Here is a 12,868-nt window from a genome sequence, read left to right on the forward strand (position 1 = left end):
AAAGGGACTTATACGTAAAATTCCCAGGGTGTGCAGACAAAGCTGGACACACACACGCGCACACACACACACACACAGAAACCACTGACAAAGGGGGTGGGGAAGGGGAGCGAGGATTTAAGGCGGGGGAACACAATGAGAACGGTCAGGGGACAGCGGGCTCCCTAACTTGTGCAGGGCAATGGGCAGGAAAGCTTTCTCAGCAGCGAGAGTGCACACAGAAAAGGCTAGGGATGCAGCTTCGGTTACAAACAAATGGTTAACCAAACTCAAAAACCAAATCAAAAGTGAGAGAGGAAAAAACAAAAACGCAAAGGCCGCTGACAAGGTCACAGAAATAGATTTTCTTTTGGTTTCATATCCAAGCTGGGTGTGATGTCCAAGGAACGAAGACTATCTTTTAGGGGGGGAGATTTTTATTTTTTTATTATTATTGCTTTTAAAATTTCATTCATCAGTCAAGACTCGAAAGCAATGGCTAGAGCACATTTTGATTTTTGTTTTTCCTCTGCTGGCTCTGTCCTCCTTGTGCCCCGCGCCCCCCGGCGGGCGGGCGAGCCACAGCGCTTTTACCTGACTGTGGGGTCCCATCATGCTGCTGGGATTGTGAGGTGGAGGCTGTGCGTGCGGCGAGGGCTGTGACCCCGGAGGACCCTGTGAGGCCAGACAGCAGAGGCAGGTTATAGATCACAGCACATGGAGAAGCGCAGAAGCTTAAAAGAACAAAAATTAAACCAAAACGAAGGGCAGGCGGCGGGCGTGCGGGCGGCGGGCTCTGGTTGGCGGGAGGTGCGAGCGGCTGCTTAGGTCGCAGGCCCCACGGTGTACGAGGCGAGCGGGAGGGAGAGAAGCCGATGAACACACTCACAGGGGGGTGGGGGGTGTTCCAGGGGTGGAAGATAAAACCCAGCTCCTTTGTCAAAGCACGCAGGAGCAGGGGCCCGGGCGCAGGCTACGGATGGAGTGGAGTTTGCCATGTTAAATACGCTGGTTGTGACAGGCTCAGAGAGCGCAGTGATGCGCAGCGAGCAGACCCCTCTGCAAAGCGTGCAAGGGAGTGGAGACGAACCGGTGAGGCCCTGCCCTGGGGGAGCTCCCGGTCTGCGGGGGAGGGGGGCACAGAGACAGGGTGCAGGTTCCTAGGCCAGTCTACAGAGGGAAGGGGGCCTGATGGGTGCACGAGAATAGATAGAGGAGTCAGAGCCCAAACAGACGAGGGAACGACAGGACAGACCAGGGCACTGTTAATTCACCTTCACTTGGAAATGGCCCCATGAGGTCGGGGTTTTCATTCTTCTTTTTACCAACGAGAAAACTGGGTCTCAAGGGACGAAGGGATTTGGCCACAGCCACACAACTGGTAGGTAGCAGAGCCAGGATGTGAAGCCTGATGGGCCCAAGGCTCACCCTGACCACTGCAGCCCTGAGCTGAAGCAGACATGGGCAGAGGAGCAGCGGGATGGGGCTGGAGGTCTCTGATGGGTGGAGGGGCTGGGCTTTCTGGTCTAGAGGGCAGTGAGCCACCTATGGTTCTGAGCTGACCCCGGAAGCCTTGGGCTATGCTGACCTCGACTCCCCCCAGAAGAGATGAGGAGATGAGTTCACTTAAACCACGGGGTTGTCAAACTGTGGGCTGCAACCCATTAGTGAGTGGTGAAATCAATTTAGTGGGTTACAACCATTGTTTCCTAAATATCTGGAAATATCTAGAAAATATCGAACAACTCTGTGTATACGAAGTCAAGTATTTTTCACGAACTGCTTTTTACATTTATACATACGTGTGTGTATAAATGTCCAATGTATCTCCTCCTGCGGGTCCGTCACAAAGCACAAAAAACTCATCTTGGAGGCTCCTTCCTGCCTGCTCAGAACATTAGGAGCTGGACTCTGGTGCTGGTGATGAGAAGCATACCCTACTTGTCTCTCCTCCACCCAATACTCTCGGAATATTTTGAGAAAAATTCAACACTGGCAGGGGGAAGGGGGGGGGGGGATTTACATTAAAGAAAAGAGGGAGAGAGAATCTCTGAGATGCAGGTAGGATTTTCTTCAACAGTCTCTTCCCTCAAAGCCAGGCTGCCCAGCCTTCCACCCACTCAGGAAACCAGGCTGGGGCTGGGGAGGGGTGGAGGGGCTGGTACCAGCCAGCAGGGCCAGGCGACGCAGAGAAGAGGTGTGCAGAAAAAGACTGCAGGAGGCATACAGGAACCCGGGGGCGCCACCGAGGACAGGCCTGGAGTTTCCTGGCCAAGCGAGGGGCTGCTCACTTCCGGAGAGCTCCGCGGAGCAGATGTTCCCCTACCTGCCACGCTACTAATTTCAACAAGTGTGTGTCTTTCTAGCGGCTGCCAGCAACGGCATGGTTTGTTACCATGAGCAATTTTCTTAATTAACAGACATTAATTAGCCATTTAGCAATTTTGCAAGCATTTGTTTAGCGGCTTTCCTAAACATGAATACCACTGTGATAATGGCACTGATTAGAGGGTCCCCTAATTAACAGTACAGGGAAGGAAAATTGAAATCACATAAATTAAAAAGGGAGGGGAAGTTAATGAAGGCGGGACATATTTGCACCTGCAAGTCTTTTGTACCATGAAACTTGGGTGCAATGTAAACAAAATAAGATAATTCAAAGCCAACCCCCCAAAAAAAGAAAAATAAAAAGAACGGAAGAGAAGGGTTCAAGGGTGAGGTCCAGTTGCCAAGAGGGGGCAAAAGGCCTTCTGTCAGTTCCCAGCTCTTGGCAGGAAGGGAGCACCTCCTCCCTCCAACCCTCATGGCCCTCACGGGTAACATACAGTCCTTCAGAGACAGCAGTGTGTCTCTGGGCAGGTCCCCCACACCTGTGCCCCCGTTAGCCAGGGGAGGCAAGCAGGCTGACTCGATGACAGGTTGCCGAAAATGTATGCAAAGCACCGAAGAGTGTGTGACACCCACAGGGGGCCTCAATCGATGGCAGTCCTTGCTGAGGGCCAATTCTTGAAACTGGGTCTCGGAGGGCCATTCTAAGCCATCTCTTGGCCATGGATTATGGCTGCTCGGGCCCCCGGAGGTTCACAGGGCAGGCTGGTATGTGTGCTTCACCTCCCTACCTCCCTCAGAAGCTTCTGGATGGACTCTGGTGACTGGTCCCTGAATGAGCGGATGTGGCATAGGTTTGCCTCAAAGCAGGTGCCTCAAGACAAACGGCCAGTGAGTATTAAGAGCCGGGAATGTGGCTGGTCAGTGAGGCCCCAGCAACTTCTCTGGTCAGCGGGGAGAGGCGGGGAGTAGTAGGCTGTTAAGCTAGGGAGGGAGCAGCATCTCAGAAGTCTCCCCTGTGACCTGGAGCCAGGCTCTGGAATACTGAGGACAAGAGAACCCTCACCCAGGCCAGCCAGTTACCCAAACAGAAAACCCCACCATGATCTCAAGCCGGACACAGATGCTCAGCGTTCACGTCCCCAGGGCACGGAGCTCCTCTCCTACCCCAGGGGGGTGTTGACCAGGCTCTGCTTGTGTATTTCCCAGCACTGCATGGCCCCCAGCACTACTGGGAGCTCTACGAGCCAGAAAGCTTTTCTTCCATGGAGCCAGAAGTCTGCCCATTCCCAGTGGTCCGCTATGTCTACCCAAAGCTCCATCCTCCGTGTCTCTGCTACCTCCACTCGGCCTGCAGCTGTCTGCCACTACATCTGCGTCTGGACTCTGTCCTCAAGACGGCATGTAATGGCACAGGGAGGGACCCCGCACACTTGGCACGTTCTTAGGAGCAGAGAACAGGTCCTGCATTTGAAATATTTGCTTCTGTTAAGAGGACGACAGACGTGTTCCCATCTCCACAAGGAGGTACGGAATTTGCTGCCTTTTGGTTTAGTGGGCCAATAAAAGGTGTTTCTCTCGCATCCTGCATGCTCAAAAAGAGACTGACAGATAGGTATAGAGAAAATGGACTTTATGGTCTTTTCAACTCATTACTCACTTGGTCAAAAGGCTACAGAGAAGGCAGACCAAAAAAAGGATCTTGATCTTTGTTGAGATGTTGGCTTTTCTCTTCCCCAAATTCTGAACAGATCTGGCAGGCAGGTGGAAAGGATCAAGGTGGGAGGGAGTCCTAACGCTGATGATACTGATGAGTTTTCCCACATAGGACGGCTCCAGGGGCCTTCCTGGCCTCTACTTGCTGAAAGCTTTAGAAGAACCGAAAACAGGGGTGTCTGGAAGCCTGTTTAGCCAGAAAGAGCCTCCAAGTGCAGCTCTACTTAGGCCTTGGAGGCTTTCTGTCTCGGGAAGTGCCTAACCCCCTTGCCCAGCATGCCACAGAGCCAGTGGGTAGGAGAAGACATCTGAGGTGCACAAAGTACTGGGCTAAACTGGAGTTGGGGGGGGGGGGGGTCCCACTGGAAACTTGGCGAGAACGGCACCTGCTGGCAGTCACTTGTTTGTTGGGTGACCCTGACAGATCAACACTTCTTCCAATGTCCTACATTTACAGGGGAGAAAAGAGAGGTCCAGCACAGACGCAGGACCTGCCCAAGACCACGCTGGTGGCTAAACCACATCTCCTAACCCCAGCCCAGGGCTCTCTTCACGGTGATCATGTTCCTGTCCACTGGAAGTAAACAAACAGGGTTTGAAAGAACCCGGTTCAAATCATGACTCTGCCACTGACTGCACTTCTCTCATCGGTGAAATGGGAATAATCGAAGCCACACAAGGCCGCGTGGGGGAGCTGGCCTTCACCTGTATTAGCTCAGGTAACCCTGGAGCCCTCACAGGAAAGGCCATCAGTGGCTCCACTTACACCTCCAAAAGGGTGAAGCCACTTGCAAAGCTGTTCAGCAGTGGAACCAGCAGCAGAGTCTGATTCCAGAGCTCCGGCGGGGGGGGGGGGGGGGGGGGTCTGAGCTTGCCCACCATCCTAAGGAGCTCGGAAGTGGTGCCTTCGTGTCACACGTGGAGCACAAGGACCAGGGAAGAACAAATCCTCAAGGCTGAAGGATGTGTCGGTGCATGCAGTCACGTTCACCCACACACACGTATTCTGGATGCTGACCTCAGGCGTCCGGCCAGCCCCATTTCCTGGGGGTGGGTCACGGAGATGCATCAGACTCATCTGGCCCTAGAAGCTCCCACGCTAGTTGGCAAGAAGTTATGAGGACATAGTGACAAATGGGCTCGAGTGTCAGTTAAAATGCCTTGGGCTCCAAGAGAAGGGGGCAAGTAAACTGAGGCCCAGAGTGGCCGTAGAATGTGGGCCAACAGGCAGCTGGTATGAGAACTGGGGCCCCCTGACTGGCCAGAGCTCTTTCCACTGCAGTGCTCTGCCCCTACCATGGGGGGACAGCAAGGAGGCCTGCACCTGGGAGAGACCCCCAACTCGGGAAACCCTGCAACTGAATCTGGGAAAAGGAAGCGGCAAACGTACCCACTTCCTGCCTGGGCCTTCATCCTGCCCCAGACCCTATTAATGGACTTGCCACTGTGTCTCAGACGTTCCCAGGATCTCTGGCCGGAGATACAGAACTCTTGCACTCCCTTTTCATTCTTCCTGCAATGCCAGCGTTGGGTGGTGGTACGCACAGCAGCCTCTAAGAGCCACTGTGGGGAGGGCGTGGGGAGGCTCTGCCGCAGGTGTGACCGAAGCAAACGCTGGGCCATTTCACCTAAACTCTGGATGCCGCCAGTTCCGTGGAAGAGCCTTTGCCATCATGGACGTCGTGGGGAGCAGAACATTCCCACAGCACAGCCGACCCAAGGTCTCTGCAGAAAGGCATTTCAGAAGCATCAGCAGGAGCCACCTATGCCTCCCGGTCACTTCCGGGTGGAGTCCCTGGACTTCACCTGAAGTCATCCACGAGAGATCGAAGGGCTTGTTGCACGAAGGAGGAAAGCTTCAGGTTGCATGGACCTGGCATCTGATCCCAGCCCCCGCAGGGCACGCTGTGAGTCCAGTTTCCTCATGAGGACGACAAGGGGAATTGCAGTGGGGTGGTACAGCGGACAGTGCCAGGCACGCACAAGGTCCTCAGTCTTCCATGGTCCCGCGCCACATGCTCCGGTGGCCATTCGCTGCCCGCGTCCGGGGAAAGTGCGAGCTAGACCCTCTCTGCCGGGAGCACCCTCCTCAGCCCTGTCAAGGTGCAACCCTGAAACACGGCTCCATCCTCTTCAGACCCTGTCTTTTCTGCAGACGCTGCGTAGGCTGTTCAAGCCACCCCACGTGGACATCCTGGGCAAGGCCCAAACGGGGCAGCGAGGCTGGGCCAGTAGGCGGACCCCACAGCCACAGTCAGCCAGCCCCCGGGGCGGGGGTGGGGGGTATAACTAACACCTTTGAGTTCAAGGAACCAGGAGGAAAAGTTAGTACCAAGAGGGTGACCAAGTTGGCCCTCTGAGCTAAAGACTCTTGCAGTTAAGAGAGGATAGATAGCTCTTGAAAATTAAAAGGCAAATAAGCAAACAAACACTGCACTGATGTCTTTAAAGGAAAAAAGTAATAAAAACCACTGCTAACTTTAATGTTTCCAAAACTCACTGCTCCTTCACCCAGTGCCACCTCACACTCTGCAAAGCTGCCTTTCCCTGTCTAGAAATCATGGACCTGCTAAGAAACAGAGCTGAGACTTAGCCCCAGGCTTTCTGGGTGCAGAGGGGAGCCTGGGAGAGAGTGCGAATGAAGCCGGGCTGTGGCCAGTGGCCAGAGTGTCGGCCCCCAGAGCCCAGGGCACTCGGGCTGGAGCCGTGCCTCGTATCCCTGAGCCCTGGGCTGCTCATCTGTAAGGGGGAGGGTTTCAGGTGACACGTTCCTCATACCGAAGCCATACAAGTACCCTGCAAGCTGCAGAATGCTACGTGGTTACCACTGGCTAAATTTGCTTTCTGTCTCAACAGAAGGCCTTTGGGGAAGGGGACCTGACGTTTTAGGTGGCTCAGAGACAAAACACTGCACACCTTCCCTGACTCATGGGGCCACTGGCCCCTGGGTTGGCAAGGCTGAGGGGATGGGTTTCATCTACTGGCAGCAGAGACAGACGACTGGCATTACTAGGGGCCTGTGTAATCTGCCTGTTGGGTGTGTCACTTTAATTGAGTGAATATAAAATTACATTAATTATACACATGGTAAAAGGCATGCGGGCAGACAATCCAATTTGCTCCTTGGACACAAATGCTGACGGAAAACGCTGTTAGCCCATTCTGGGGAGAGGGCCAAGGTGTGCCCGAGTGCCACTGACACCCGACATCCGTCAAGGCAGTCTGCCTGGTCCCTGGAGCGCGAAGTTGACCACCTGGCTAGGTGAAGGAGGGAGAGCTTTAACCACCCCTCCCTTTTAACATGCGCCTCATTGGAGGAAAAGTTATTTCTTTATCTTGACGCATGGGAACAAAGTTGGCAATGGCTCACACAGTGGCTTTCCTATCCTTGCTTCTATCTGTCCTCTCCAGGGCTTCTCTATGTGTGTGTATGTGGGAGGTATAGGCCAGAGTTGGAGCTGAAATTACCAACTCTCCGAGGGCGGAGGAAGCCTGGGCCATCCGTACGCCCACCCAACACGAGCCTGGGACGCAAGCCTGGGACACACACAGCAGGTCCTCCGGGAGCTGAGCTGGGCCATACCCAATGGCATGACCCCAGGAGAGCTCCAAGTCAGGGGCTGCTGGCCACGGCCACCTAGGAGATAAGCCTGCAACAGTCGTGACTCTCCATGGGCACCTGACAAGGAGAATGGGTTTTGCCAGAGAGGTCGAGTGACAACAGCCCATCTTCCCAGGATGGTGGGGAAGTTACCAGTCAAAAGGAGCAAGACAGTACACAGCGTTTCCCCCTTGGGGTCACCTCTGCATACCATCAGCAATCTACACGGCCACCGAGGTCCATTCTGTGCAGAGATCAGCGGAAGACTCATTGATTTCTGTCTGAGCAAAGGCCCCAGCTGACCTCCCCTTCTCCCCCCTCTTTCCGAGGAACCGAGACAGTGCTGGGCAGACAGCAAGGGCGAGAGGTCCGCACACTTGTGAATCTGGTGCCAAGACGCTCACAGGAGGTGCTCAGCGTATGTTCTTCTCAAGAGGCATGAGGCACACACGCTTGCCTCACAGAGACAGAGACGCAGAATCAGCAGGCGACGGTTTTCAAAACAAAAGGAGGAAACGTGGCAAATGAAAGTAGAGGCGGGTCCACGACCTAACGCAGAGTTCCGGCACATACTGCCCCCCAGGCTCTTCCCCTAGCCCTATGCATAGACAGGAAGACTGAGCCCCATCTCACTGGTCCCAGGTCCAGGCTGGGTGCCCTGCACCACGCTCCATGCCCAAAGCGGAGGCTGGAGTGCCAGGACCCCAAGAGCACGGCCACCATGTTCAGCTAGAGTAGGCGCTGGCAAACTATGGCTCGGGGCCAAATAGGGCCTGCTGCCTGTTTGTGTAAATAAAGTTTTATCGGAACACAGCCATGCCCACTTGTCTACTGTCCAGAGCTGCTGTCATGCTTCGATGGCAGAGTTGTGACAGAGACCAGATGGCCCACAGAGCCTAAAAGATGTACTGTCTGGTCCTTCAGAGAAAATGCTTGCTGACCCCTGCGATAGGTAATAGTTTTCAAGGCTGAAGAGGGCAAAAACTGGGGTCTTTTTGAAATTCTCAAGGTGAAATAAAATAGTACTGTATCTACTTTCTAATTTTTTAACCTTATATTTCTCTAATAGAATAAGTGAAGCAAAAATCAACCCCATTTACAGTAAGGAAAGTGAAGTCCAATGACATTACAGTATTATTTATCACAGCCACAGTTTTTCCCACTGAGGATGAACAGAATGAGCACTAGACCACGGGTCAGTGAACCCGAGTTCTGGTTCTCCCATCAAAATGCCACGTGGCCAATCTCTGAGCCCTGGTTTTCTGGATCTTTCATCATTATAACACAATTCACCAGCATTCACATCCAGCTGGCTGGTCCTAGAGTACCTCCTTGCTGATCATCTCCCCAGTTTCCTTCTCGCCACAATGCTGGGGAACAAATTCATCCCTCGAATGCCAGCACAGACCATCCTGGGGGCTCCATTCCAGCCCTGACTTCTTTCAGCAGGTCCACACCGTTTGACTCCCTCCTGGGCCGTGAAGTTCTCTAGGGTCATCTCGAGGAAGGGCTCTACCTTGAATGGCTATGGTTGGGATGGGGTAGGTTTAAAAGAGGTGACTCTGCCTCTGGCTGCTACACGTTTGGGGTCTCCCTGCTAGAGATTCTTTGTACGTGCCTGTGTCCATATAACCAGGCACCCTTTACAGGGACACAGGGAAAAGCAATGATACCCAGAACATATGTGCAAAACCCAGTCCACCTTGGCAGTGATCCAGCCACTGGGTCCCAGCACCCTGGGCCAAGGAGGTACTAAGCACCAGAGACGTTTGAATAGTACTTCAGGTCTCCCCAAAAGAGTCCCAGGCTGTCGGAGAGACCAGAGTTTAGCTATTACCACAGCAGCACCCCAACAGAGACAAGGTACCAGGCGCGCTAGAGAGCAAGAGGGCAGCAATTACAGAATAATCACATTTAGGCAAGACCTGGAAAGATGATCAGGTGTCCTCTGGCAGAAAAGGCACAGAGGGGCTTCTGGGCTGAGAGACTGGCACCTGTGCTCTACAGGTCGTGTGGGCACGGTGCTAGAGGGCCTTATGCACAAGATGGGGAGACCTGGGGCTGGGCGCTCCAGGCTGAGAAGTGGGGTCATTAACCTTTAGCAGCTCGTGCCTAAGTGTTGGAAATTATACACCCTTTCCTTTCCTTTCCAGAGATGTTTCTATGGTGTCTCTCAACTTAGAAATTAAGACTTCTCGGGACACCAAGTCCATAGCTGTCTGGGGTGCTGATTCCCATCTCTCTCTGACCACACATGGAGTATGCACCTGCTCTCCCACTAAGCCATACTCCAGTCCTGAACAGCTAGCCCTCTTTAATGCTGGCAAAGGAGCTGGGGCCCAGGGGAAGGCTTCCAATACCCAGTCCCAGCCATGTGGGTTTCTGGTCAGGATCCAGACAGCAAACCTCTCCCTCCCTGACATATACTCACTGCCGTAGAGACCGACTCTCTGCGTAAATGGGTAAGAGACTGACTCAGGATCCAGAACCACACCAATCCCTAGGAACACCTACCTTGCCAAGAGAACAAAATCCCCCCCCCACCCCATCAAAAGATTGCCTTTTGCTCTGAGAATGGATAGTGCTGCAGAGACACATCCTCCTCCTGCCCGCCAGCCTCCACACCGCCTCTCACCAGCGCTCAGGCTCCGCTGTTAATCACAACGGCACACTGAAGGCGAGGTGCATATTAAAAAGGCACTGCCTCATCCACCCGGAGAATTCCTGCTCTACTTTAAGCTCTCCAGACACCTGCATGGATACAGCCTTCCTCTCCTACCCCTTCACGCCCTGACAGACAATCCAAAAAGTAAAGATTTCATCATATCCAACTAGGAAGAGGAGACACAGGGCTCTGGAAGGCACAAATCCAGAATGCCAGAATTCAACCCCTATTGTCCACTGACCACAAGAGGAAAAAGAAGTTGGCCAAGGTTCTCCCTTTGGTTTGCAGCTCCCTGGATGACTGGGAGGGAAGGGAACAGCTTGGGGAATGGCCCAAGATTTCATCTTCCTTCCTCAGCCAAGGAGAAGCAACAGATGGGGCAAGGGAAAGAACCAGGACTCTGGGGAGAAATGGGTTTAGGAAGCCTGCCCGCGGTCACCCGGGCAGTGGGTTATGCAACTGGCTCACCTCAGCAAAAGTACAGGGGCAGCTGGGGAGGGAGGGGGCTAAGCGCTGTTGGAAGAACCCCAGATTCATGGGCCAGGAGCACCGTCTGCAGTCTCCCCCACCCCACTACTTGCTTAACCTCACCTGTAAAATGGGACACCCCACCTCCTCCCAGAGAGCTGCAGGACTGAGATACTGAGAGTCAAGTACTTAGTCTGGTGCCAGGAACTGGCCCTCACCAAAGGGAGGCTGCTGGTAACAAAAAGCTGTCAGGATCTTCCCCACCTCCAGGAATACTTCAGGAGCTCCCCTCTTTCTTTGACTAAGCTTTCCTATTGCCCCAAACCCAGGGAGCGGCCTCCTTGTGTTCTAACAGTTTCAGGCTAGAGGCATGACCCTCATGCACTCTGCCTGATGTTGAGAGCTCTTCAGCATACTCAGCAGAAGTCGTGTGGCCCTTGAAGTGGTCCCTTATTTCTTCTGCTTTCCGCCACACCTCCCACGTCCGCCCCTTCTAACACTGGTGCGTATCACAGATGGGCAGATGGGAGACCGAGAAAGGTAAAGCCACTGCCCCAGAACAAACTGCAAGTCTCCACACACTTAGCGCCTTTTCCACAACTTCAGAGTTTAAGTTTCCTAGGACCAGATGCTATAATTATTCTGAGGAAGAGGCACTTAATCAGATCCACATTTTGGGCATATCTTTTTTGACCTTGGGACAAGGACAGGGCAAGACTCTGTCAAAGTCTTCTTGAATGAAATGACCCAAAACTGAAGAGCCTTCATGCAACAAGGGGAGGGGAGGATTCTGCAGTCTGTAGAAGAGGCCACACAGACATGCTGGAGGGACAAAGTCGTGTGTGAGAGCAATAGCTCTGGCCCTTGCCCTGGGGATCAACAGCCGGTCTAATAATGGTGTGAAGGTAGCAGGGGTCAGATCACAAAGACCTGTGAATGGCATACCCAGAACCTGGACTTGATTTCCTCAATGTAAGGACACCATAGACAGGAAGTGCACTTGCTGAAGGAGAGCCGCCCACTGGCCTGCAGTTAGCCCAGGCTGGGGTCGGCCCCATACTATGAACATCTGCAGTCAGGTTCTACAGGGCCAGGCAGAAACCTGTCACTCAATGTGTACCGAAGGAACAGATGATTGAATGCCAGCCCCTAGGAAGGAGGCCTTGTGCGGATTTCTGATCTGCCTTTCATTCCGGCCACATTTCCAAACGCATAGCTGGTAAAGCGGGTGGAAGCTGTTCCTGTTTTATCGGCGGGGAGCTGAAACTCAAATTTACCCAGGTGAGGTCCACTAGTAACGGAACTCAGGATAACCGGCAAAGACCCAGCCTCCTGGGCGGGAGAGCTGACATTAACTCACAGTAAAAGGAGTTCATATTGCTGAGCCTGGCAGGAACAGAATCAGAAGCTCCTGAACATACAACCTGCTTCCTTGCCTCTACTTCCCCTGTAAACTCCCAGCGGGTAGACCAGGGAACAAGGAGTTAGGCCAGGTGGGCAGAACTAAGTAAGGTAGCACATTAAAGGGCCAAGCAGGGCCTGGTGCTTAGTAGTTAACAGGTACGTCAGTCTAACTGAAGGGTTAAGTACTAAAAAGCCAATCAATCTCGAAAACACCCAGAGCCTCTCCCACACATCATTGCCCCCAAGGCTGTGCTGAGCCCCTAACACTCCCTTCTTGGAAGAACACTCACGGTGGCCCTAGCCCTACCCTGACCCTTACCTCTGAGAAAAGAACAGCCCCAGGACAGACCTACACATATCCACAAAGAAGATTCCTGAGTTTTTACCCACACCAGGCACCAGGCAGAGCTCCACGGGTTCATTTCACGCCATCCGCACAAGTGCCCGAGAGTCTGGGGCTATCTTCACCCCCAACTGGCAGACGAAGCAATGAGGTTCAGACAGGTTAGCGGACTTTCTCATGGCAACCCAGGCTGCGTGACCTCAGGGCCTCCAGGAAGGATGGAACACCCTCAGAGAGGGTGAGGGAGGGATGACAGATGAGCTTCCAGGGGCCCAGGTGCTAGGCTTCTGACTACTGGTCAAGCCAGATCCTAAAGCCAATGGGTCATGTTTCAATGGCAGTGAGAAACCATCACTGAACACGG

At 53.5% G+C, this 12,868-nt stretch overlaps 1 protein-coding gene across 5 annotated transcripts in view; it reads right to left on the minus strand.

The window, feature by feature from the left end:
• SSBP3 (single stranded DNA binding protein 3) overlaps positions 1-12,868 on the minus strand; it is a 165,089-nt gene that overhangs the window by 25,814 nt on the left and 126,407 nt on the right. For 3 of the 5 annotated variants that reach the window (XM_045477487.1, XM_045477488.1, XM_045477491.1), the window contains one exon: positions 574-654. The exons of the other annotated variants lie outside the window; for them this stretch is intronic. In XM_045477487.1, the coding sequence (XP_045333443.1) occupies positions 574-654 (81 nt within the window). The remainder of the gene's footprint in view (positions 1-573; positions 655-12,868) is intronic. 5 annotated transcript variants of the gene reach the window in all.

The sequence above is a fragment of the Leopardus geoffroyi genome, chromosome C1, assembly GCF_018350155.1.
Source record: "Leopardus geoffroyi isolate Oge1 chromosome C1, O.geoffroyi_Oge1_pat1.0, whole genome shotgun sequence".
Lineage (NCBI taxonomy): Eukaryota > Metazoa > Chordata > Mammalia > Carnivora > Felidae > Leopardus > Leopardus geoffroyi.